Genomic DNA, 27,281 nt, shown 5'->3' on the forward strand with positions numbered 1-27,281 from the left:
CTACTCGTTTAGTTTCGGATTTATTATGCTTCTTCACAAACTCAAAAATTATAATTGTCTATTTTTATTTTTAAAAAGCAAAAAGTTAAATTTGATTAAATGATTTTGCGCTCTGTCCTGAACTTTTTTCACCAAGCTTTTCCCAGCTTTCTGAGGACCTCTACCACTCCTTCAGTCAACCTCCTTTTTACTTCCTAATTTCCGTCTTAAAAGTTATTTACAATTTTTGAAAGAGGTATTAATCCAATAAACGTAACTTAAAAATAATTGTGAACAGAAGTTTCTTATTTGAGTTATTTTTATTTTGTTTTGTGCACTTGTCTGATACGTGCCCATTCCCTACGCTCAAGATGAAATAATGACGATTTTCAGATTGAAACATCCAATATTGGGAGTGCTATACCTGCAAAACTTTTCATCTATTGAAGTAAAAATTAAAAATACGTAGGTAAAACATCTTATTAAAATATAAAAACAACATTTGTTATGAATCAATAACTAAAAAATGTATTATTTAGTTATATGCAATGCGCATGTTTGTGCACAATGCAATTAATTATATGAATTTTTTTACTTTTATAAAAATAACGTATTAGCTTAGCAGAATAAAGGAAAACCTATAAGTAAAAAAATCTATTTATTTGCACACCTATTTTTTACATGGACTAAATAATTATACTTAATTATTGAAAAAAAAGATGAATAAATTAATAAAATGCAAAAAAAAAGTGCTGAAAACTAAGAGGAACAAAAAAGAAGTTAGTTTCAAAAAAAATCCGTCAGAGAGCACAAAATATCAAAAAAGTTGAAAAATTAAAAATTAGTTTCAAAAAAAATCCGTCAGAGAGCACAAAATATCAAAAAAGTTAAAAAATTAAAAATTAGTTTTAAAAAAATCCGTCAAAGAGCGCCACTAAGCAGAGAGGTTAAAAAGTAGTTCAAATATTTGCCATTAGATAGCATTGTAACCTCTATATAACGTCAACACAAATAAATTCTAGTCAGTACGACTTGAGTGTTGTAGGGGGTTATATCGCTCGTCACTCTAAACATATCTTATTTTAGTCTGACATGTATCACTTCTCTCTCTAAAAATCATGATAAAGTGTCTTGTACAGTGTGGAGAGATGTGTTCACCTCAAGCGGTCGGAAGGGGAATATTAGCTATAAATTAAATTTAAAAAGAATATTAAATAGACGTAGGTAAAACATTTAATTATAACATATTTTTGTTTATGGCTTTTTTTTCTAAAAAATGTATTATTTTGGGTTATATGCAATAAGCATGTTTTTGCACAATTATTGATTTTTTTACTTTTATAAATATAATATATATGTAGCTTAGTAATAGTAACAAGTCAGTAAGATAAGCAATATTTCTCTACCTAAAAATGATAAAAGTGTTTCATATTGGGGTGATGTTGGTGGTAGAGAGATGTGTTCACCTCGACGGTCAGAAGACGAATGTTCACCCCACCCTCCGCTCCCTGGCGGCGAATTTTCTTTTATAGGGAAAAATCCAACATGGCGGCGCGTCATCTCACCATGACAACGGCTATTAGTTCCATCTGTTGCCACTAGATCGCTCGCGCAGTCGTGTTTTACCTGTTTTAACCTTGTTTACACATTCTAACGACTTTGGCGGCCATTTTTGTAACCTAGCTGTTTTCTTCTTCACACTCTAAAACTTTGCCTAACTCTTAGTCACTCACACGACTTTAGCAGCTATGTTTAACTTCTTTTTTTTACTTTTTCTTGTTATTTCTTCTATTTTAGTCATTGTTTTTTAAGATTAATACAATATTATCAATTTTGTTTTATTTTTATTTTTTCATATTAATTAGGAGTTAACAGGGAAAATCAATAAAATATTTATTATTTTATTTATTTTAAAAGATTATTTATACATTTTTTTTATAATAAATTTATATTAAATATTTACAAACATGTTTAAGATTTTTCAACAAAATATTTTGTGAATATATGAACAAAAATTATCTCCACAAGAAAAAATTCTTGCATTAGAATTAGATTTCAAACAGAGTTAGGCAAATTTCAATCACGTCTAACCATGATAGCAACTCACAAGACTTACATACAATAGGCAAAAAAAGTATTTGCACACCCTGTTATTTTAAGTTTTCATATAAAAAAAAATTCGCTTTTTTACCCAAATTACGTTTATTTAACTTCTTAAATCAAGCACTATAAGATGATAAATATAAATATGCAAAAGAGTCAAATAAATTAAGTATAAAGAACATAATGTTATTTTATACTGCAAAAAAAGTATTTGCACACCTAGTTAAACATTGCAAAAACTAATTTGGTTGACCCATAACCAATCATAACTTTGTCCTTAATATTTAGTGTGCATCCCTTTAGCTTCAATTACGGCTTGTAACGCCTTGGCATTGATTCAACTAAATTTCTTGTCACCTCATCTGATAAATTGTTCCAGGAATCAACTAACACCTGTCTTAAGTGCTCCTTACTTGTAATAGAGGTCTGGCGGACTTTCCTGTCCAGAATATGCCACAGATTTTCAATTGGGTTCAGGTCTGGTGATTGAGGTGGGTTCAGTAATCTTCTTGGGGCATTATAAAGGAGCCATTCTTTTGTAATGTTGGCCGTATGTTCTGGATGGTTATCCTGCTGGAAATGAAAATCGTTCTCCAAACCTAATTTTACAGCACTTGCCTTCAAGTTGCCTCGCAACACCTCCACCTAAGACCGAGCTGTCATTATGCCCTCAATAACTTCTAAATTACCCACCCCAGAGTAAGCCATACTGCCCCAAACCAAGATAATTCCTCCTCTATGCTTAACAGTTTTTAATATAATTTTTGTATTCAAACCAGTATTATTTCTTCTCCAGATTGTTATTATATTTTGTGGTTTAAAAACCTCAATCTTGCTTCCATCAGAAAAAAATAATTTTTTCCCGAGATTCTATAGGTTTTTTAACAAATTCTTTGGCGAACTCAAGATGTTTTTTCCTATTAACCTCACTAATATATGGCTTTTTTAAGGGTCGCCTGCCTCGTATACCTTTATTGTGAACGAAGTTTCTTATTGTTTGAGGTGTAACCGTCTTTCCTGAACAAGACGCCAGGTCATGCGCAAGTTTTTGAGCGCTGTGAGTTGGTTTCCTCAGCGCGTCTTTGACGACCTTCCTCCTCTCCCGTTCATTTAAGGCTCTTGGTCGACCTGTTCGCTGCTTATTTTCTGTTGTTCCTCTTTCAATGATATACCTCACTGTTGAAAACGATAAATTTACTTTATTTCCGATTTCTCTATTACTGTTTCCAGCACGATGTAATATAAGCACTTCCTGTCTCACACTCACAGGAATTTTTCTAGATTTTGGAGCCATCTCAATGCACTAGTTGAAAACACAATAAAAACTAATGAATCTAGTAAAGAGAGTATAGACAGTACCAAAGGTGACGTTAATCCTCTTTTGTTAGGGCATTTGTTTTATTTACATGTCAAGAGATCCCAAATTACAGCTGTGCAAATACTTTTTTTGCAGTATAAAATAACATTATGTGGTTTATACTTAATTTATTTGACTCTTTTGCATATTTATATTTATCATCTTATAGTGTTTGATTTAAGAAGTTAAATAAACGTAATTTGGGTAAAAAAGTGAATTTTTTTTATATGAAACCTTAAAATAACAGGGTGTGCAAATACTTTTTTTGCCTATTGTATATGTATAGTACCCCTTACACTCGTATCTGGACATGTTCGTGAATTTCTTACATTGGATCGTGAAAAAAAAAACATGTATATTTCATATAATAACTAAATACTTGTTTTATTAATTGATTCCTCACAAAATTTGTTTGTACATTTTTATTGGATGAATGTTTTATATTTTTTTCACTTGGACTTCCATTAATGAACAGTTTTCAATCAAATTTAAAAAAGTTCAAGGAATATATATATATTTTCTTCCAGTGATTTACGGATTCTTAGATTTGCAAACATTTTTGTAGGTACGTACCTGCTATAAAGAAGCATAGGATCGAATGGTAACAATAGTGATTAAACTCCGTAAATCTAGTTCTAAAAATGTTTGCAAACTCTCAATACTTTATTAAATATTGTTTCAAAACGACTACCAATAGGAAAAAAGAACGGTGAACGAGTGAAAAGGAACGATTCTTAAAAACGACCGACCCAGTGTGAACTAGTTCACTAAAATGAACGAGTTAGTCAATATGTACACGTACAGTGTTATATAGTACTTATTGTTGATGCTTTTGTTATAAACAGATGTAAGTTTATTATCAGTGTACGAAGAAATAATTTTTTGTACGTACTTATGCCCATTTTTTCCAGACATGATTAGCATTTACATTTTGAAATGTTTATTCGTGATACTCTTATTAAAGGAATGTTATTGTTTTACTGAAGAAGAAAATTGCTATTCATTTGCCGGAGGTAGCGTCTACCCACATACTTCAGGTGTTAAAACTGTTGATCACAAATTACAGTATACAACTGCAGTCAGTTAGTAATGTTCTCATTTAATATGTTTATGAAAAGTAAATAACATTTTGGCATTTTTACTAATTGTTGTTACAATTTAAGTTTCTAAACCGGCTCCATATTGGGAAGGAACAGCTGTTGTTAATGGAGAGCTTACAGAGTTGAAGCTTTCGGATTTCAAAGGAAAATACTTAGTATTTTTCTTTTATCCATTAGATTTGTAAGTAATGGTTTTAAACAGCAATTTTACAAGATCATTTAAAAATATTGGGAGTTACATTGCTATGTTGTTCTTTTCCAGTACGTTTGTATGCCCTACAGAAATTTTAGCATTTAATGATCGTATTGAAGAATTTAGACAATTAAATGCTGACGTGGTTGGTTGCTCAGTTGATTCGCATTTCACCCACTTGGCTTGGATGAACACTCCAAGGAAGGAAGGTGGGCTAGGCCCACTGAAAATTCCACTTTTATCCGATCTTACCCATAAAATTTCCAAGGATTATGGTGTTTATCTAGATGATGCAGGACATGCTCTCAGGTACGTAACTGTGAACTTTCACATATTTTGACTCTTTTCGCTTTAAAAATAAGGTCTTAAGTCTGAAATGTCCGTACGGAAAAGTTGACTAGCCAATAAATTCTGAGGAACTTGGCGATTTTCCGGGTATACCAGTCTAACTTCAAGAACGAACAGTATTGACAGTCCAACTGAGATTTCAAATTAGGATAGCCAGAGATATTTTGTGTGAAACTATTTGGGTCTAGCGACCCTTCAAGATTAGCTCATCGCATATGTGTAACTTCACATACATTTAAGTCAAAAAGCACTATATTTTTAGGATGCCGTAAATTCGTAACTTATAACCTATTGCTTGGTATCCAGTTTTTGTACTTTCTCGTAAATTTTTGCATTTTCTTTACTTTAAGAACAGCTTAAAATGAATTCTTTCTCTCTACAGGGGTTTATTTATAATTGACAACCGAGGAATATTGCGTCAGATAACAATGAACGACTTACCTGTTGGTCGTAGTGTTGATGAAACATTGAGATTGGTGCAAGCTTTTCAGTACACTGACAAACATGGTGAAGTTTGTCCTGCTGGATGGAAACCGGGCCAAGATACGGTTAGTAAATTAAATAAGTATAAAAATAAAAGTTGTATCTATAAAGAAGTAGATGTAATGTGGATATTTTTAAAAACCTTATCAAGTGGTAGGGATTTCTGAATCCTACTAATCCGAGGGCTGTGGCGCGACATGTATATAGCCAGACATATTTTTGTCGGATGCAATGAATCTCTAAAAGAAGAACAATACACCCACAGGTAGGACAAGGTTGTACGTATAATTAAGGGAGCTTTATACCTGCTTTGTGCAAAAGGTAATCCTTACAAGAAGAAGCCAGAACTGATCCTTTTTCAAAACGGTTGAAACCTAGGAAGTATTCTAAACGGTCAATTATTTTTAAAAAGCTAGAATCTGAGATCTGCCTTATAATCTTATGAGCTGTCATTCTATATTTGCACATTTTTAGCACGTGTCACAGAAAATTAATATGAAGATATTTGCACAGTTTGGCGAACTGACGTACGTCTTTGCCTACGAAGTGGAGGCAGGTGCTTGAGATCCTAGGGAACATGAGCTAACGTGATTCTGCTCGGCAACACACGCTTCTAAATATTTGAAGCTGTTAACCCTCGTAAATTTATAGTTTATCAATTCGATGAAATCTTCTTCTTTGCCCGGGCCTCTTGCGGTTTTCTGGAAACAGTCTTCTCCGCATTTATTTGTAAACCGAGCTTCTTCGCCGCTTCCTCAAACTCCTGAAAAACCTATAGCATTCATAGTACGCGCCTGGTTAAAACCACATCATCGGCTCAAACCATGCGCTTGCTGCGAGAGACGGTTATAAACAGTCCCGTGTATGTTAATGCAAATGGCTCTTATTGCTAATTCTAAGGCCATATTAAGTGGGTGAAAAAGGATCAGTTTTTTAAGCTTAATGTATTGAAAAAGAAAAAAGTTTTTGAATGATACGAAATATCTTTTTTTTTCTGAATAATACCCTCGTTTGATTCATTATATTCAAATTAAATATTTTTATTATTAGTTCAAATGTTCTAACATTGACTTCCACAAAAAATTGATTAAATTTATTTGTTTTTAATTGATTAAAAAAAATTAAAATGATAACAGGAATAATTTTCTTTATAGATTATACCTGATCCGATAAAGAAGAAAGAATTCTTCCAGAAGCAAACTGTTAAACCATAAATTCTATTAAAATTTAAAATATTTATAAAAAAAAAAAAATGTATTCATGTACTGTGATTACTTGTACCTATGCCAAATATTGCATCACATAATTTGATTCACTTAAAGTCAAAATAATTATTTGTAATATTAAAAAGTTGAAAAATGTATTTTTAAAATCTGTGTGATTAAGGGATTTGACTTAAGAGATTTTATGTTGATATTGTTTTAGAAATAACATCACTTTTATTTTTATAAACTATTTTTTTTATTATGCAACAGATTTATTTTCTGTTTTACTATTTCTGCTAAAAATTGCATTTAATATTTATTAATGAATAGTGTTTTAAAACATTGTGTCCAGAAATTATAAAGTGTACATTTGAAATTATCTTAATTTAGATTAATATTGAATTTTCTTATATTGGCAAAAAGCCACATTCTGCGTTATCTTGAAATGTTTCATACTTTACTTTTTTTTTGTTAATTTTAAAAAGAGGAATCTTTCTTATCGTAACATTGAAGTGCCAAATCTGATAAGAAACACAAAAACCTGTTTTACAATAAAAGTTTTGACTTATCAAGCAATAAAATATATGTTTAAAAAGAAGCGTAAAAGAACATATCATTTATCAGTACGAATTTTATTCAGATTTCTTCAGAATGTTTGGCTGAAAAACATCCTTGTGTATCTGATATTTATTGAAACTTTAAATCAAATAAAGACCGAACGGGTTATTATCGATGTGTTCAAAAAATATTTTTTTATTAATAAAAATTTGAATACAAAATAATTGTTTTGTTTAATTTGAATTTATTAAAAGAGTTTCTCGAAGTGATAAAGGGCAGAAGTACACCCTTACTTTGAATCTGATTTTCCAAAAACTATTTCAGAGAAAAAAATAAAGATTCTACTATAATTAAAAATTTTAGTTAAAAATAACAGCTATTCCAAAGAAATTATGTTGTAGCTAATTTTTTAAAAATATTTCATTAATTTTTCTTTGAAAGATCCACGATACCGGTTCAATTAATTTGCTTATAACTATTCTCTTGAAACAAAGGTGCGTCAATGCTGAATGGTAATATGGTACTGAATATAATACTTTTCACTTACCCTAACTGTACGTTGCCAGGGAAAATGAATGAGTTGAATTCGTCCAAAAGTAAAAGAAAATACAAATGGGATTTAAAAGAAAGAATAAATTGGTATATAATATGTACATATTACATATTAAAACTGTCCGGTAGGACAGTTGTATAAGGGTTGATCGTCAAAAACTGCACGAAAAAGCGTAACGTTGAAAAACACCCAACTTTGACAATTTTTTTCTCTTTTTCTATAAAAGATAAAATTCCCAAATTTTCTTTAAAATATAGGGCAAACCCTCCTTTATCACTGTAATTTTTTTGCAACAACCCAGATCTAATAGTTTTCGAGAAAAAAGTTGCCGAAAATGAGCAAAAACGGCATTTTCAGAAATTGTTGTTGTTCTTGTTCTTGTTGTTGTTACCTTTTTTGTAAACTGCGTAGCGCCTAAACGCGCGAACCGATTTTCATGAATGAGGTGTCATTCGATTCGGAATTTTATGTAGATGTGCCTTTTGGGGGTCTCGATGCTGTACATTGAATGGGAGAGGAGTTAGCCCCCTTTATGTAAAGCCCCCTCCAAAATTATTATTACTAATTACTCTGTAAATCTTAGCCCGATTTTGATAAAATTTGGTAGGATGACAGGGTCAGGGCTCCCCTACGTAACATTAAAGCGACGATCTGCTCTTACACTTGTTAAGGGGAAGTATAGCAATCGTTTCAAATTATCGACAAGTGAACCGATTTTCATGAATGAAGTGTCAATCGAATCGAAATTTTGTACAGATTTGAACTTTAAAAGTCTCGACGCCGTGCCTCATAAGGAGGGGAGTTCGCCCCACCCAAATAAGGCCCATTCTAAAACTATTATTACCAATATTTCTATATCGCTTATGCCGATTTTGATAAAATTTAGCACGAAGAAGTGGTTAAAGCTCCTCTACGTGGGTGTGAAGTGCCTTCATGCTCTTACACCTACTAAGAGGAAATATTGCAATCGATAAAATTATCACTGAGTGAACCGATTTACATCAATGAATTGTCGTTCGATTCAAAATCTTTGCTTCTCAGCCTTTTAGGGAGAAGTACTGTAATCGCAGTTTATTTTTCTTACTCCTCTTAAAAGGAAGTACTTAAATCGCAATTTAATTTTGCTATTTACGTACAAATACCTTCCTATTTTATTCAAAACGCTTTCTCAAAAAAGTTGTTATTGAGGATGGCAACTATAATCATTCTTTAAAAAGATCTCTCCAATGGTAGTTATGGTTCCGACTTAACACCTTATCAGGTTATAATGATAGAATTGCTTATTCTAAATTTTAAAAAAATCTGTGAAGCAGATAAGTAACTTTGTAAAATAGACAAAAAGGAAAATCTATCCAAAAGGTACAAAAATCTCTTTAACAAAAACTTACAGTTTAAAAAGTTAAGTATAAGGGTTGATTAAACGCCAAAAGGTACACAAATCAGCAAGTACCCAACATTTCATTAATACTTCATTGATATTATTTAAGTAATTTTACTGCATTAATTTTCATTAATATTTTTTAGAATTCATTAGATGTCACAGACCCTTATGCTGGCCAGTTCATTCATAATATTTTTTTGTTATAATTATGATAAAATGTATATTATAACTTCGTTATTAAATAGGTACTTTATTTTAAGTGTATTCCAAATTATTCTTCTGATTTATCTTTAATATGCTTTATTCTGAAGTTGTCACATATATGTTCATGCATGTTAAAGTAGAAAAAGACAAAGTTAGAGTCGGCTACTGATTAAATTTGAATCTCGGAGGATTTAAAACAATATTTTAGTATTGAATTCGTCTTACCGAAATATTCGTGAGCACAAATAACACACAGTTAATAACAAGTAGATTGTGCAACAATAATTATTCATTTCTCAATTGTAATTTAATTTAGTCCCCCTAATTTTATTTATGCATATTTTATTTATTTTATATTACATATATACCTAGAAGAATACCTAGATTGAGAATGTAATTGAAGAAAACTATATTATTTGCGGATAAAGCCAGATTAATTATTACCTATTATTATAAACGTTTGACTACTACATAAAGTAACAATTACATTAATCGAAGAATGAACTTATATATTTTTGTTTAAAAATAAAAATAAATAAATAAAATAAGCAAAATCATTGATGTATGTTGGTGTAAGCATTTTTTAAAAACAGTTTTTGAATTTTTAGCCTCATATTTTTTATGATTTTTTTTTTAACCTGTGATTAATAGTTTGATTATTATAGATAAATAGATACTACAATCAATCTACAGTGCTACTTGAACATATATTTTGTAGATGAAAATGGCCAGCATAAGGGTCTGTGACATCTAATGAAATCTAAAAAATATTAATGAAAATTAATGCAGTAAAATTACTTAAATAATATCAATGAAGTATTAATGAAATGTTGGGTACTTGCTGATTTGTGTACCTTTTGGCGTTTAATCAACCCTTATACTTAACTTTTTAAACTGTAAGTTTTTGTTAAAGAGATATTTACAATATATTTAATGCTGTTATGCAAAGAGGTTTCATTGTTTATTCATCAAAAAGTGTATATAAAACTGAAACACTTACGAAAGAGAAAGTGAAAAGAAAACTTGTGGATACTTACAAAAAAAAACAACAATGTACTAAAAAAAATCAGTGTTAACAATTTATAATATAAATAAACTTAATGAAAATGTAGTCAGGTATCCATTGCTGGAATTTGGAGAAAGTGTAGTTAAGTTTCAGAAATTTAGTTGTTTATTCTCTACACAAAAATGATTCAACACCTCTGATGACCGATGAAAGTCCGCACTGGTCAGGTATCGAAACACGTACTGACTTATAAATTTGCGCCTTATTAATTAGGCGAAAATAAAAATGATTTTAAACAAGAAAAATACTTTAATTTCATTGTGTAAAAATGAACATTATTCAATTTTTTCTCTTAGCTTGGAAAATTTTGACCAAATTCCTAACATATTGATCAATGTGTTGCCAACTACGACAGCTGTAAGCCAGACATGTGAAAAACAATTATGCAAATTTTAAATCCTTGTGCAAAAGTAATGGATTTTTAACTGCTTTATTATTATTCATTTCTTTCTTTAGTAAGAGACCAAATGAGACGAGAAAAAGGATAAACAGAGAAGTGAGGGAAGGAATTGCACAGTGTATTAATCTCTGCTCTAGAAGCTTTTTACAGCTTACTGTCCGGTGATCGACAGTGTAGTCTGTAATGACAGGACACAGTTCAAAAAAAGCTCCGAGCGCCAATAACCTCAGAAGCTGACGCGCAATAAATTTAAATATATAAATAAATAAATTCTCTTTAAATAAAGAATTTGTATTTTGACATCAATCATACACGTATTTACTACAATAAAAATATGCTAATGAAAGAAGCGTAACATCTGAGTTCTTCCAGAACCACATTAAAATAAAAGTTTTAAAAACCCTTAAAAACTACCAATAAATTTCAAGTTCATTTATGGTAAAAATATTTAAAAGCCAATTTATTAATGTGTCCTACACAATGATGCCAACCAGTAAAATTGAACTTAAAATGTGAACTTACCGCAATTTATTCATAGAGTTGTGCAAACCACTACACTACAATATAAAAAATCACTTAATCGTCAGTCCCAAGGGGCATCAATACTTAAAATCCACAATCCAAGATTGTAATAATTTTACTTACGAGAAGTGAAAGAAAGTAAAATGAAGATCGAATTATTCACAGCTCTCAGAGGCTGTATGTACATATTTTACTGACTGAGCCTTCTAGCCTATCAAACAAAAATAAATAAATCTTCTTTGGCTCCAATTTTTAGGTATTATTTTAATAATTACCTAATCCAGTAATGCCAAAAACCATATATACTACCATAAATAGAGTTCGGAAGCGTATGACTTTGTTTCATAACTTCTTGTTATTTAAAATGCGTTAATATCCGATGTCATTGACACCCGGAGCATTTTACAGTACACAACCGGCCTTGGACAGTGTTCTCATTAATACTTATGATATTTTAGTACTTGAGGAGTGTTTTAATATTTATACAATTAGGTTTAGGATGCAGAACAACATCTAAGCTTGGGCCTAACATTTCTTTAAGTCGGCTGAGGCCCGCTGTAGGGTAATTCATTATCAATGCCTGATTCACAAGTTTTAACTCACCTTTTCAGTGTGAGTGATAAAAGAAGTTTGAGTGATGGCCAACAGTCCGTAAAAGGTCTGATCGACAAAAAAATGATGGAACAATGAATTTTATTTCAGTTTTGTATAAAACTTGAAAGATTTTAAAAATTTAATTTGAGCGAATTGCCCTCAAAAAAACAAAGAAAAAGTTTTTACTAATTAATGAGTCATACGTTTTAAGACAATTTCCTTAGGTCTTTAAGCTGTTTCTTAGGTACTTCATGAGCATGTCAAAATACCTACATAATTGGTAGCTTTTTATAACTTATAAGTCATCATTTCGTATAAACCTGTTTCCTTCAGAATGTTTACCACTATATCTGTACATGCACTTCCCATAAATTCCTGTAACAAAATATAATTTTACTTATCATTAGCTGAAGTACCATTAAAAATTAATTTTTCTTTTATCTGTACGAGAACTTCTTGGCCGCATTGTATCGTAAATTGGATAACGTAGGTTTGAGGTTCTAAATTGCTATAACTAATGAAATAATTTTTACTTTTTAAAAATATGTTTCTAATGCATAATTAGAGACATTAAAATTCGTGGAATATAACAAGAGCACGAGCGTTAAAAAAAAAAAAACTAAACTCCCGTTTCACCTCTTAAGATAATTCACCTCCTTAGTTCTGTTGTTGTAAACTTTTTAACGCAAAAAGTAAATCTTGAAGAGAAACATGTTGGAATAATGAAAGAAGCAATGTTCAAGGATATCAGAGTAGCTGTGATTAATATCTGAGAATGCTGTAAGCTGTTGAAGGAGAAGGAGAAGCTCTAAATTCAAATCTTCGCCCATGAAAAACGTTTCACGAGACGTTAATCGGTCTGTCCTAGTATTGATGAAGGAGTTCTCTCTTCAATTAATCAAGGAGGGATAATTTTATGTAAAAAGGATGTACACAATCTGGTTGAAAGAGAAGTGGGCAGAATTCCGTTAACGAGGACAGCTCTCGACCAAATCCCTAATTTTTTTTTTTTGCTTTTTTATGTTAAACATTAAAAATCTATTTAGATTTTTAAATCATAATTACCATGATGTGATTTTATTTGAAAGGCTGGTAATGGTGAATACATTTTTCTATTATCGTTTTCTTTCTCTTTAATGTAGTTATTCTGAAATGAACCAAATCATTAACAACAATAAAAAAAAAGAAAGATTATTTAGATTTGATCGATTAATGGATTTTATTACATACAGAAGGTCGAACAATTTTCATGTACATTCCTCTCTGCTGACCAACAGATCTTTCCTGAAGAGTTACTGTTCTTGAATCAAGAAATTCCAAATTTGGTAACATATACAGCACAAAATATCTGAAAATTATATCATTTATTATATTATAACTTGATTAAATTTCAATATTTAAAAATGCACGTTCAAAACTTGTACCTGTATCGCTGGTAATCTTCCTCACCTTTATCGACATCTGAGATTTGATTTGGACAAGCAGTATTGCCCAAAATACTTAGATATTTTATATTTGGAAAACTATCTTTTACTTTAGGCAAGAAATATTCAAGCTCGGAGATCTGAAGAATTTTTGTATCATGTCAATGTCTTTTATATATCATGATTTTTTAATACGCTTTGGATAAAATGACCTACCTTATTATTGTTCATTGATAAAGTGTGTAAGGACGATATACATGGAAAGTAAATATTATCATCCAACTGATTATTATCCAACATTAATTCATTTAAATTTTTAAAGTACTGCAGCCCGTCCAAAGTGGTTAGTCGATTGTAACTTAAATCTAGACTGGTCACCTTATATCCATACATTCTGGCAAGAACTGGTGGTATGTGCAAAGCATCTTGGCTAACGTAGTTAAGCTAAACAGAAATATTTTCTTTAAACAATTTAAGTTGTAAAAAGAAGATAACTATAATTATCTGATAAGTTTCATAGATGTATACAGTAGTTCAATAAAAAAACTTACTAAGGATGCAATGACTTATTATTATAATTTTCCAATAAAAATATTCCTTAAAAGATAAAACCTCTTAAACAAGGTAGGTGAAACTTCGATTCAGTAAAACATAAAACTGATGATCTTAGTGCAATTTACAACTGGTTTACATTATTTATTTACAATTCACAAACTTGTCCGTCAGAGGAATTCGAAGCAATTATTAATAATAATAACATCATTATATAATTAAGTAAAATAGTATTAATGGCGATAAAGTGACAAAATAGTAATACCCCAAATTAAACTTAGTTACCGAATGATCATTAAGCGTTCCAATCTGCTGTATACCATTTCGTCAAACAAAAACACTACCTACCAACCTAAACGCACTTTTCTACGTTAGCAATCAGATAATTCACACTGACCTAAATACCTCTTCTTTTTGACCTAGCCAGGTCCCATTACACCAAATTTCATTCTAACTTCCCCAATACTTAAACCCGCTCGTACACAATCTATCCCAAAATACTCTTCTCTCGAATCCTCCCCGTATTCATTAATCCCTTTATTGGAGAAATGACCAACTTACGAATAATACTATGAAGTTAATCTAGGGAAGACTTGATGCAATCAGTTTATTTAAAAAGATATAAAAACTAGCGTTAGTACTAAAAGAAAAGAAATTGGATTGTTTTAAGCTCTAGAGTTCTTTCAATATGTAGTTCTTCTACACTCGTTTTAGACGTATCCCATCCCAGTCATTCCATTGTTATATTTTCTTTTAAAAGTAGTAAAGTTTGTAGATTCCAATTACATTTTGCACTGTTTTTAAAACATTCTCCTAAAAATTCAGTTTGAGAATTAGAAAAACGAAATTTTCTTTTTTGCCTACTGATGGGCCAATCTGCTAATGTTTAAAATGTAATCGTTACCTGACTTTCTAAAACAGCAATATCGATGCGTAAATAAAAACATGACCACTTTAATGCATTATTATTTCATTTAGTCTTTTAGAACGCATTAAACAATAACAACCTGAAAAAAATTCCCTGACTCCACGTTGAAATAGGCCTTAAACATTTTTTAATGTATTTTTGATGATGATGCTAATTCATCAAATTTGATGCAATGAACTTCTTAGCTCCTTTTTTTTTATGTTTATGTTTTAAGTAAGGTTGCAGTTGAAATGTGTAGTTATATAACACTAGGAACTGAGATCATTAACATTAGAATACTTACTCTGTTTTCATTAAACAGTATTGACGGACTGGATGGAGGCATATAGTTTTAACACATTATTACTGGTCATATAGGCTTGTTCACCATCATTAAGTCAATTAAAAAACAACAGAAAACTACCTTACAGGTAACCCGGCAGTGGTGGTATGCTATAAAAACACCTTTAAACTACTTTGATCAGAAGTGCAGAGCTATCTGTTGGTATTTAGAAGCAACTTTTAATTTATATATGTATATTATGTATATGTATATACATACATGTATATATATATTATATGTTCATCAAGATGTGTACAGAAATTACTCTTCGTTCTCCAACGTTATTTCTCAGATTTGATATTCTACGATGATTTTAACACAATTTAGAATTAAAAATATTAATGGTATTTACCAAATAAAATTCTTGAATAATTCTTCTATTTCCTAGACTCCAATGCTGCGGTACTAATTACTGGCATACGCTTTGTTAAATATAATATTAAAAAAATATACCTACTTAATTATTAAAAAAATCTAATCCGATCACAATATTTTGCTTGCCACAATTCTCAGATTCTACTGATAAGATTCATTCACATGAACATTTGTCTAAATGTTAACTCGTAATACAATAAAAATTTAAAGACCTTTTTAAGAAACAAGACGTCTTAGCGTTTGAAAATTCCTCCAAAAATTCATTTTTCTTGAACGATTTCAAACGTCTTTAGATATTACAAAAGTAAAAGCATTGTTAAGTAGCACATTATGGGCAGTTCTCATTAGCTATCAACAATTCATTCAAACCTCTTTGAGGCTATATAATTGGTTGGACTATAGATTGGCACGTTAGAGACAAACCCAAGCTCGCAACTTATCCAGCACTGCCCAGGGTGTCCAGTTCACACGGTTTCCCCAGTTATACCTAACTGCACTTGGATGGAGCAATGAGAAACAGTCTTTAACTTGATCATATGCTCTGTACTTCATGCATAAGACCTATCAAAAGATAAGCTAGGAACATCCTTTTTTTGCTCTGGTCAATAATAATTCTTAATTCAACATTTCATCTTCAAATTTTATTCATGTTTGAAGTTTAATAGAGATTTTTCCTCTGAATGAGGTGAGAGTTTTTGCACTTTTTGTTTTACAATGCCAGTCACAATACAACTCGTAATTTATTTATACATTTTGGCTAGCTTTGTTTTCTATACATAATGTTTAAAAATGTGTAACAATTCTAATATATTTAATTTGTGAAGGCCTAAAAAACTAATGATTTTTTTTAAATAATTTGAAGAAGTATAAACCAACAAAAGTTGGAAAAATATTTTTCTACAATTAGAGGCCAGTGAAAATAACTGTTTCGCTGTCTTCTCACGGCTCAAAAGAAAATAATAGTAATAATGAAAACAAAACAAATTTAAAGAATAATACAGCTAATCACTGCTACTTGTTATGTAAAATAAAATAAATTCTCTAGCAGTGAACAAATTAAAAAAAAAATCTTTTAAAGTGTAATACACTAGATGAAGAAACTAGAATACATTGGTGTGACACTTAATTAGGAAACTTTATATCGCAAGTTTTTTCGGCATCCACGAACAATGGTTCAAATGGTTTATCTCGAATTCATAAACATGATTTATTAAAGTCGGAACAGTTTTCCACAAATTAAAAGAAAAGTCAGATGACCGACCTTTATTGATGCCTATAAGGCGATAAATGAAATGCGATAACTAAATGACGTTCACGCTTTTTGAGACTTCATGCTCCAAGAGAAAAAGAAGACACCGAATAAAAAAATGACTCCCTGTAATAAAAAGTAACGGAAGAGATAGATATATTGCTTAGAGAATTTTTTAAATAAGTAAATCAATATTATCCAACAGTTTATTATGGTTCTTAAAATCCGATATTGTTATAGTTATAATCTGCATACATACCATCGTGTCCAAACTAGATAAATATACAATTTTCAATTACGAAGAAAGTAGATATTTTAGGTTTACAAAAATAAAGGAATTATAATGAATTATTATTGGAAAATTATTAAAGGTATGTATTTTTTGTTTAATATTAATAAATAAACGTAAACATAAAAGATAATATACAAAATTAATTTTATCGTAAATTCACGAGTTCAGGATTAATTTGTTTGTATATATATTATATATATGTAATTAGATATACGTGTCATTCACACATACACATATACATACATACAAATTCAATATATATTTTTTCATATATATAAATATTTATATATGTTCAATTTTATTTTACAAAAATCAAAGAAACAAAAAATAAAAAATCTATATTAATCAAATAAAGCTATCCTTTTTTAGAGGGTAATCGAAACAACATGTACAATTTTCATAAAATTACTGTTTTTTTTTTACCTTTATTTTGAATGAACAACGGTATTGTAAAAATGTTTTTCATTATAATGGCAACAAATTTTGTTTCGGGTATGTAAAACTTTTTTTTTTTACTTTAATTTGCTTTTTATTTGATAAAACATTATAATATTTTCTGTTAACTTAAAATTAAATTGACTTACACATTTTTTCAATATTTTTTCCATTAAAAAAAAACAAAAACAAAAACTAGTTCTTTAAACATAAGTACAGTTTACCAACATATTACATTACGACTTTACGTGTTTGCGGTAATTATATCTGACCAGTAATTGAGGTAGTCACCAGCGTATTATTGTAACTACAGTGAGACTGACCGCATCCAATGACTGACTGGTAACTGTGTGTGAATTCAGACATACAGATAGGAGGACATAACTTGTTCAGCGTATTATATCATCTGAAAAGTTATTATTTTGTGTTTATCAACTAAAATGAATTAAAAACATAGATTTGCTTTTATTTAGTAACAATATAAGAATGGATGAACAGACATCCTTAGAGAATTAAACTTCGATTTAATGCAGTCTCTTTTCAGCATTCTTTTACAATACGGTTGAATGTTACATGAAAGGAAAGTGTTCTGTGCTTTTCATAGCACATTTCACTTGCGAATTATAACAGAACTCTGTTAAAGGTATTCCCAATTCAAAATGTAACAATTAGAGAAAGAAGAGCTTTCAAAGCCTATGCTCAACAAACCGGAGAATTAAAAGAAGAAAAAAGATTATTTGTTTCTTGCTGCTTGGTACAAGAAATCCTGAATAGGAAACACCTTGAAGATGAAGAATATAAAATCGACAAGTAAAACCATTCGAACTATTTTTAATTTTTTGAGTGCGAAATCGAATTTACGACAGATGATTTGCTTTAGTACATTCTCTTAATGGGTAAGGAAGGTTGTGTTAAATTATCGATTTAGAGTTTTCTGCAGATGTATCTGATATTCAAGGTATCTTTAGATATCTATAACTTTTATTAGAATAAATTTCCCAGGTAAATTTGTTTTCGTACAGTTCTAAGGAGACTCGTACTCTCCGGTAGGCTTACCTCTAAAATTATATTAAGGTAATGTTCTCCTAAGAACTGTAAAATGTGTTGGTAACATTAAAAAATTATTTGAAATCGGAGTTTGAGGAAATTTGTGAGTTAGAACCTTGAAAACAGTATGAGAATTTTGTTCGTTTACAAGGGAATATTTTTATTATTACATTTAAATAAAGTGGAGATAAATAACACTTGTCTGCGTTTATAAGAAAAATCCTCAAGATTTACTCTCCTAAAGAAGCTAATGTGAGGAATCAGTAAAGATGACCATTGGGCCATCACAATAGGACGGACACTTTGGAGATGGAGGTAGACTGAAGACTGACGCCAAAGGTATTTGCCGGAGTGAATTTTTTTTCTGGCAGAGGCTATGTCCTGCCTTGGACAGTACGTAGCACCAAAGAAGTGATAAAGATTGAAGTGATTATGACTTTAAATGCTAATTGTTATAAATAATGTTCAAAAATATTTAAGTGAAGTTTGGGGAATGTTCGAAACCCATTATGTAGGACCCACAACGTTTTATGAACAACTATTCAAACTAGTGGAACTTGTAACCTCAATTCTCTCAGCTATTACTAAAAATTAACATGTTTCTGTTATTTTCCATACTAAAACTTGAAGCGTTTCAAATTACTTTATAACAGAATCATCAGTACTTGATTTTCCACCTCTCTTTTTTTAATTAAGTGAAAAGACGGCGTAGATATGAGAAGAGGGATGAGAGCTTGTTTAGCCGCCAACGTAGTAGTAAAACTACGTTGAGCAGGCCAGAAGTGAGGCTAGTACACGTCCATTTAATCTTAAGGTCGGTAATCTATCCTATAAGACAGTCTAAAGTTAGATCAGACTTTTGGAAACCTCCAAGGAAGCCTTCGAAGGTACTATATGTGAAACAATAATTATTCCTTCTCTATAGAAAAATATTTCTTAAAAATTATTACAACAGGACACACTAAGTTCGGAATGATTCGGGATTATTGGCAACAATTTTTCACAGCTGTTGAAATTCGTAAGGAGTTCAGCAGCGGGAAACATGTTAACCTTAAATAAACTGATCAGCGAACTAGTAAACTGATCTTATTTTTTTCACCATGCCTAATTTTATTAGGCGTTGAGTGAGCCCTAATCTAATAAGAGCCGAATCTATGAATGACAAATTTCATTAGGTTTCAGTATGTACATAAAATTTTTTACCCGAGCAAAATATTTGGTTTAACAAAGAAATCTTAATATTTGTGGTCTACATGTTACTCTTAAGCAACGAATCATTTACTTTTATAACAATTACCATTCCTTTTTGTTTTTTATTAAATTGAACTTACTCACAAATTGAAGCCTCCCATAGGTACATTCTGATCAGGGCTAAAAACAAATTGTCCATCTGCTGTAACACTTGGAGCAACGGCAGCATCTTCATCTTCACCTCCGAAATAACGATCCACTATATCAAACGCTTTCTGATATATCTCCATATTTTCATGAGACTGAAGGAACTCAATTTTATCCAAACCTAAAAATTAAAAAACAATATTTAACTATAGTGTACTTACAAATATAAAGTCAACTACCAACGGAACTATAATCACAAAGCAACCAAATAGAAAATGTATTCCTCAGTTGTAAAAACGACTCATCTTTGATGATACTTCAAATCTCACATAAATAAAATAAGTAGAAAAAATTATTAAAAATCAAAACGAACCATAACACTCTTCAATGATAACAGCAAAAGGATTAACAGTTCCATGAGTTTTTGCATCATGTTCGCCTAATCTTAAAATATTTTCAAGACCATTTAATGCTACTTGAATTATTTTAGCGTCCATTAAAGTGAGCAGTTCACAGAGAGGTGGAATACAACCCTGTAATTATAATAAATAAATAAATACATAAACTGTTCAAAGAGCATAAAAAAATAAACTAAAAGAGCATTTAACTATTCAAAAGATAACTAAAAATTTATTCCACTTTTAGAAATGCATTACCTGCGGCCCTATAAATATCTTTTGCGGACTGTGCACTGCTTCATAAATAAGAAAAACCGAATCTCTTAAAAAAGCAATGGTCTCCGGCTACCCTGACTACTTGTTACAGACTAATCTTTCCATTACCAGACTGTGAGCTGTTAAGATGCTCCTAGAAACATAAAGCTGAGGGCCTTTAGGATTCGAATGCAGGATCTCTACGAGAGAGTCCTTATGCACTAACCACTCAGATAATCTCTTCCCTAAAAAGAACCTTCACCATTGACTTTCACAATTCAGCCATTGACAAATCAAGTTCTAGGGTGATCAAAATAAAACTTGGATGAATCCATTTTTAGTCTGTTTAACAATTAAGTGCAGAAATATTGAATCATAATTTTCATCACAATACTCTGAATCGGTGTAAAATACACAATTTTTTATTTTTTCAATAAATTATTTTTTGGTACTTAACTGCTAGGTAACTACGACTAAATTATTGCCAAGTTTAGACAAATAAAACTGGAAAGGTTTAACTGGATTTATTTGGTACTAGTGTTCGGAATTTCCAAGATAATTTTTTTTTTTTAATTAAAATAAGATAAATGCTACCAAAAAAATTTGCTAATAGATTTATCAACGACGCTCGAAAACTAATATGGAAAGGCTTCCCTGAATTTAGGGAACCTTTTATGTAATTTGTTAGGCGATGAATCAGAAGATCGGAGAGATGGTCAATTTATAGTTTCTGTGTAATTTTATAATTAATTAATGTGAATTGTAAGTCGATGTAAACGTTTGAAATAAATGAATTACTCCTCATACCTGATCGACTAAGTATCTAATTTGATCAGCAGTGCCTCCAGATGTTGCATTCGTTATAGCCCAAGCAGCTTCTTTTCTTGTTTTAAATTCGGCATCTCTCAAAATCTCCATCAATGTAGGGAATATATTTGCGTCTATTACAGTCTATAGCATCAGAAAAAAAGAGGTAAAAATATGGAGAAAAAAAAACTAACTAATGTTGATAATTAAATATTTATCAAGAATGTTTTAAATAAATATTTACCTGTATCTGTTGCCTATTCCCTGCAGTAATGTTAGAAATTGTCCAACATGCTTCTTTTCGTATCGAATCTTTCGGCGATGAAAGTAATTCTAACAAACACGGTAATACGCTACACTGAATAATAACTTGTGTCTGATGATCATCGCCGGTGACAATATTGCCGACCGCTCTAAGTGCAGCAGACACTACATTTTGCTGGTTATGCCTGGAAGAAACAAAAGAAAAAAAGATTGACATTTGACGTTTAATTTGTTTTTATCAAAAAAAAAAAAAAATAATAATAATAATAAACTTTTTAAAACAATTACTAACATTAGCAATTCCACGAGCCTTCTACAAACTCCTGCTCCAATAACTGCTTCTATTTTTTCGTTTGGACCATCAGACAAATAGGAAAGCGCCCAACAAGAATCAGCAAGAACGTCTGCGTCTTCGTGATAAAGAAGTTTAGCAAGTACTGGTAAACATGGGGACACTTTTGCAAAATCAGGCGATGGATTTTTACCACGACAAAGATTAGAAAGTGCCCAAACAGCATTTCGAGTCATTGACAATCTCTCCGTTCGCCCTGTTCCAGGATCCAGCAATCTAAAATGATTGAATTGGTGAATTTTTGCAGTGAAACTTCCTTAAATTGAAGCACATTAATATTATAATAAAACAAAAAAACAATAACTGTCACTGGACTTTGCAAGTAAAATCACGTCGATTGTTTGCTAGAATTTGCTTTAGGTACTGGTAGAAAACCACTAAATTTTTGAATATATTTTTAGTTATCGAAGAATTCGTTCAGATTTGCTATTACCGTCTTTAACAATTCATATACTGAAATGGTAAAAAATAAAAATTAAAAACTCGTATTTATTTGGTCTTAAAATTAAGAAATTATTTCTTACCCAATTATTGTCTTATTATTAGAAATAAAGGCCGACATATCAGTTTAACCCTATCTCTGAGTAAACAATTTAATGCTTTTCTAAAAGAGAAAACTAGCACTCATCAGGGATCTAAACTCAAAACAACACGTTGTTTTACTACCCCGTTTTTTACTATCCAGAATACGGTGGAAGCAGTGATTAACTAAAAGTGGCAGATCTGGGCATAAACAAGAACATAAGTACAAAATTCAAATCTTCTATTGCTGAGCACGTTAGACGTGATGGTCAGAAACAAAAGAGCGGCCTTTCGTTGTCATGTTGAAGGAAAATTCTCAAGAGATTATCCAGAGAGGGATATTTTTCATTTAAATCGAAGTGAAAACGCTTTAACTGGACAGAATCGTGTTCGAATGTTGATTAGAAATTAGCAAAAAAATAATGTGCCCTCGTCCTTCCATCGCAAGAACACCACCACTTTTTTTCACACTTCTTTTTATTAGAAAAAACGTGTAGCTGGTTGATTGTGTAATATGGTTGATCGGGTGATTCGATCCGATTTATCCGTCGATAAGTTTATCCTTTAAAGATAGATTAATATCCAATTTTGTACATTCACTGTCATGGGTGACCTTACTTATCTCGAAGTGATATGAAAAGAGACAATCATAATATCACGCAGCTGCTCCCATAAACATTTAATGAATTTTAAATATTTCAAGACATTATAAACAATGTAAGTGTATACATAAGGGAAGGAATTAGCTGAGAGGTAATCGAATAATCGATTCCAAAGTGGTGATCACATGTTTGAATTCAACTGACAGCTTAGGTTTTTTTCTGCCTGGGAGTTTCTTATAGCAAACTAACCAGTGATGGACAGCGTTGTTTGCCACGGGAGAACAGGGTCCGGAGATCGGCAGAACACTGAAAAAAGCTACCGGCGCCAATAACCTTAGGCGTGAAAAAAAAAATAATCATTTAAAAATAAACCTTTTTTTTTTATTAATTCTGAAAATGAACAGTTCTGATAATGAGCAAAATCGCAATATATCAGAAGAAATGGGAATGAGCAAGGTTTTCGATGCTAACGCCTTGCCTTAAAGTAATGTACAGTTTCGTTAGGAGCTGACAAAAGAGGCACTGACTTGGCTATGGGTGGCGAATGATTAAGAGTGTAGCGCTCCTCCATAATGTAAAATTAGGAACCAAAATTAATTATAAACTTACTGCAAAAGAGGTTTCAATATCCCTGAATCTAGTACATGGTCCCTGCAGTCAGGTGAATCTCCAGCTATGTTACCAAGAGCCCAAACTGCTTGTTCTTGAACATCGTCATATTCACTAGAAAGAAGATGCACAAAAACTGGTACAGCGCCAGCTTCAATTACCATTCTAGTCTGAACAGAAGTTCCAGATGCTATGTTTGTTAGAGCCCATGCTGCTTCAAACTGTAATCACAAACCTAATACGTTAGATAACTTCAATGTGTAAATGAGAAGAATTACTAAAAACAGACTACCTACTAAACTAGTCCAACATTATTATTTATAAGAAAAGTAGCGAGGTTTATTAATTTTGGTGCTCAAAATTACACTGTATTGCAATATTTTCGGTCAACATCATGCGAAACCCTTTTTGCGGAGTTTGAAATAAAGTCCTCAGAACATCCTAATAAACTTTTCTTTAAGCACTTTTCAAATAAAAGTGATGCTTATAAGTGTAATTGCAATCCTATTTTTAAGGAACTTTTGGACAAAAACGTTGCTTTTTTAACAATCAACATCTAAGTTCAATGCCTGAGCCTTTTTCATTTAGCACATTTTCGCCTAATTGTTCTCAAAATATAAAAACACTTGCATAGTGAGCTGCAAGTGAAATGGATTCTTCTATAAAATTTAATCAACTGCATACTGTGCTGGAACTATACTACCATAAAGAAGGAAGAATCTGGACAATGCGCTACTTAAGATTAAGATGAAACTTTTGCGTTGCTAAGTAATATTTGTGGTTGGCAATATCTGTATTATTTTTACTAAAGAAGTAGTGCTATTTAAGAGTGAGTTTACCTGAAGAGTATAATTTGAAGCATCTTTTAGAAAATCAACAAATCGTGGTACTATTCCCGTTTGTATCACTTCGTCAATAGGTGGATTAGGTTCTCTTGATAAAAGTTTCCTGAACTTTTGCGTAGCCTGCAGTTGAATTTCTGGATCTGTACTATAAATTGCTTCAACCATATCAACTGTGATGCCTCCGTTTGGTATTCTCTCCTAAAATTAATCATTTCAATGATGATAATTACAATAACAATGCAGAGCCTTTATAGACATCTGATTTATGAGGAGAAAACTGTCCCTGGTATATGCGTTGCTATGAAATTAAAGTTATTTATGGTTAATGTTATTTAAATTTCAAATAAATTACTGACTGAAATCGAGACCCAAGCAATCTATTAGAAACGGAGTAAAAACAAAAATATCAGATTCTTTCAGAGATATTAGCTAAAAAAAATACAGTTTTACAAATCCGAAACTTTCCGATAGTTTCGAAAGTATATTAAGGAATAAAATAAAAAAAAATTAGGAAAACCATTTCCGGATTATTCGACTCAATCAACTGTTTTAAATTGTGTGGAGAAGGATAATAATAGCTTCTGCATCCAATGAGAATTTTTGTTCAGTTACAATTCATTTATTTAAGAAGAAAAAAACTAAATCGAATTTTAATTTATAATACAATATAAATCCAGAATGGAGAGAGAGAAATAATTGTGGATCATCTGATTTAATTGGTACGAAATTTTATCAAATATTATTCAAGAAGGATGAACACATTACATTCATTTAACACAAATAAATACTGAACGGAGTCTTAGAAGTTAATAAAAATGATTTTACAAACTAAAGTTGAGTAGTACGTTCGTAATGTAAGTACCAATAACAAAACTGTTTTGAGTAAAGGCAGAAGATACCAAACATCTATCGCAAGAATATAGTAAAATATTTAATAGCTAAAATGTAGATAGTAATTATTCATTAGAAGTGAAATCGGAAAAGAATTACTTTTTTACTAATCACGACTCGTAAATGGGCAGTAAAAATATTATGTTTTAAAATTGTATTCCCCTTACGTTGAAAACTACTTTGCAAACAGAAACTCAAATATCAAAATTATGTGCCAGCGGTAAATACAATGAAATGTTAATGGTTAAGTATGTGTTTCCGCCCCCGACCACGACACCTAATTTGTAGTTGGACGTTAGTCCATAATAAATAGCAAGAGCAACAATATTCACTAAGAGGTAATGCAACAATCAACTTACTGCTACCCTTCCAACAATGGTATCAGTTACTGCATTACCAACTAAATATTGGCTTAATAGCTGTTTTTCGATTCAATGTAATTAGTTAAAGAAATACATTTAGTTAATTAACCTGCACACAAAGAAAAAATACCTGCATTGAGCAGTCATCATCGGCAAGCGAAGGAAAATTAACATTCCGTCGTTTAAATAACTGCTGCTCTCGTTTCTGTTTTCGTAACTGAACACCTTCCTCTTCACGCCTCCTTCTAAGTTCTTGAGAATCTAAGCCAGCATTTTTATAACGATTTTTATGTGATGTCATAGACATCTGAAAACAAATTATCCGATGATTAGAGCAGTTTACATAAATTACATAACACTTGAAAGTGCAATTCATAAAACTTCAAAGATGGGTAAAATTAAATTCTTTCAAAAGATATTTTCATTCTATTATCAAGAAAATTGAGTTAATTGTCAAAGAATTTAATCTAACCCTAAAAGTAACAATTACAATTAAATCCTGTTCTCTTAAAACAACTAAGCTATTCGACTGTTTCCAATTAGAGAGGTTATGTCTGACTAGTATGGAAATTATAGTTATTTTTGCAATTATTTACATAAAAAGGGCACAGCACAACAATATTAAGTAAACATCATGTTTATTTATATCTGAGGAATAGTTTTACCAAAAAACAAAAACAAATTAATTCGTCACAAAAATTATTAAGTGCACTTCTTTTATTTAACATATTGAAGCAATAAATCAAAGATAAATTACCTTGGTTTTGTAATGTACAAACAACTAAATTAAAAAAGCTCTTAAAGAACGAAGGGATCACATGAGAATTCCGAGTTGGATGGGATGGGGAACTCTGCAGTCTGCATATACATTGATCTTCCACAAGGTCTAATTATAGATAATGCAAAAATACTTTTGAAACTGACAGTATTTGGATTTTACAGTTAAATTATAATCTCATTCAATTACTCTAAATTTACCAGATCTACGATAAAAATAATATTTTCACGATTGGTTGGAAAACTTTAACTATATGACATGAAAAAAGCAGTGCCTAGTGTATTAAACGTTTGCAAATAGTATGGCACTGATACATTTTACAAGCGGACCTTTCAATCTAATAAAAAATGTACATAGATTTTAAAAGTAAAATTAAGAATTTCCAATAAAACATCGAGTTACACGACGATCTGCAAAGTCCAGGAAGCCAAAAAGAAAAAAAATAAAATTGAAAATTCAATTGTTAAATTCACTTCAAATGTATTATATACGTATAATGAATAAATACTTTTCATCAAAAAATGTCTCGTCTTATACAGAGAGTGATTAAAAGCAAGGTCGAATAAATCTACTAATTTAGTTTTTATC

General features: G+C 30.9%; 3 protein-coding genes across 6 annotated transcripts; 1 reads left to right on the forward strand and 2 right to left on the reverse strand.

Annotated features, from left to right (window-relative positions):
- Positions 1-1,045: 1,045 nt before the first annotated feature.
- On the forward strand, positions 1,046-7,550 carry Prx4 (Peroxiredoxin 4). 2 transcript variants are annotated; one of them, XM_074122597.1, is made up of 6 exons: positions 1,046-1,199; positions 4,351-4,521; positions 4,603-4,720; positions 4,802-5,041; positions 5,463-5,628; positions 6,718-7,550. In XM_074122597.1, the coding sequence occupies exons 2-6, from the start codon at positions 4,353-4,355 to the stop codon at positions 6,775-6,777; spliced, it is 753 nt and encodes a 250-aa protein (XP_073978698.1). In that variant the 5' UTR covers positions 1,046-1,199; positions 4,351-4,352; the 3' UTR covers positions 6,778-7,550. The 2 variants fall into 2 exon arrangements, with proteins under 2 accessions (XP_073978698.1, XP_073978697.1); XM_074122596.1 differs by lacking the exon at positions 1,046-1,199 and having other exon boundaries at positions 4,226-4,521.
- Positions 7,551-11,200: 3,650 nt separating this feature from the next.
- LOC141451318 (leucine-rich melanocyte differentiation-associated protein-like) lies at positions 11,201-15,402 on the reverse strand. Its single transcript, XM_074122598.1, has 6 exons — positions 15,234-15,402; positions 13,687-13,914; positions 13,471-13,610; positions 13,277-13,394; positions 13,112-13,193; positions 11,201-12,421 (listed from the first exon to the last, which is right to left on the reverse strand). Exons 1-6 carry the CDS (start codon positions 15,273-15,275, stop codon positions 12,342-12,344), a joined length of 690 nt encoding a protein of 229 aa, XP_073978699.1. The 5' UTR covers positions 15,276-15,402; the 3' UTR covers positions 11,201-12,341.
- An 864-nt stretch (positions 15,403-16,266) lies between these two features.
- Kap-alpha1 (karyopherin alpha1) lies at positions 16,267-26,952 on the reverse strand. 3 transcript variants are annotated; one of them, XM_074122592.1, is made up of 10 exons: positions 26,673-26,952; positions 26,046-26,222; positions 24,657-24,860; positions 23,818-24,038; positions 22,025-22,300; positions 21,713-21,917; positions 21,469-21,612; positions 20,382-20,541; positions 20,006-20,189; positions 16,267-18,029 (listed from the first exon to the last, which is right to left on the reverse strand). In XM_074122592.1, the coding sequence occupies exons 2-10, from the start codon at positions 26,220-26,222 to the stop codon at positions 18,026-18,028; spliced, it is 1,575 nt and encodes a 524-aa protein (XP_073978693.1). In that variant the 5' UTR covers positions 26,673-26,952; the 3' UTR covers positions 16,267-18,025. The 3 variants fall into 3 exon arrangements, with proteins under 3 accessions (XP_073978693.1, XP_073978692.1, XP_073978694.1); XM_074122591.1 differs by having other exon boundaries at positions 20,002-20,189; positions 26,673-26,951; XM_074122593.1 differs by lacking the exon at positions 26,673-26,952 and adding an exon at positions 26,406-26,533 and having other exon boundaries at positions 20,002-20,189.
- Positions 26,953-27,281: the final 329 nt, after the last annotated feature.

This window comes from Rhodnius prolixus, unplaced genomic scaffold (genome assembly GCF_049639745.1).
Source record: "Rhodnius prolixus isolate KJV_2025 unplaced genomic scaffold, Rpr scaffold_8, whole genome shotgun sequence".
Lineage (NCBI taxonomy): Eukaryota > Metazoa > Arthropoda > Insecta > Hemiptera > Reduviidae > Rhodnius > Rhodnius prolixus.

Bases quoted from the DNA above. Each gene is read 5' to 3' on its own strand.
- Kap-alpha1 (XM_074122592.1), bottom strand. From the start codon at position 26,222: ATGTCTATGACATCACATAAAAATCGTTATAAAAATGCTGGCTTAGAT. The intron at 24,039-24,656 runs GTAAACTCACTC...TTGTGATTACAG, and splicing joins CTTCAAATTATACTCTTCAG to TTTGAAGCAGCATGGGCTCT. The intron at 21,613-21,712 runs GTAAATATTTAT...CTGATGCTATAG, and splicing joins GGAATAGGCAACAGATACAG to ACTGTAATAGACGCAAATAT.
- LOC141451318 (XM_074122598.1), bottom strand. From the start codon at position 15,275: ATGCCTCCATCCAGTCCGTCAATACTGTTTAATGAAAACAGA. The intron at 13,395-13,470 runs GTACAAGTTTTG...TATAATTTTCAG, and splicing joins GAAGATTACCAGCGATACAG to ATATTTTGTGCTGTATATGT. The intron at 12,422-13,111 runs GTAATTATGATT...ATTTTGTTACAG, and splicing joins TCAAATAAAATCACATCATG to GAATTTATGGGAAGTGCATG.
- Prx4 (XM_074122597.1), top strand. From the start codon at position 4,353: ATGATTAGCATTTACATTTTGAAATGTTTATTCGTGATACTCTTATTA. The intron at 4,721-4,801 runs GTAAGTAATGGT...GTTCTTTTCCAG, and splicing joins TTCTTTTATCCATTAGATTT to TACGTTTGTATGCCCTACAG. The intron at 5,042-5,462 runs GTACGTAACTGT...TTCTCTCTACAG, and splicing joins GATGCAGGACATGCTCTCAG to GGGTTTATTTATAATTGACA.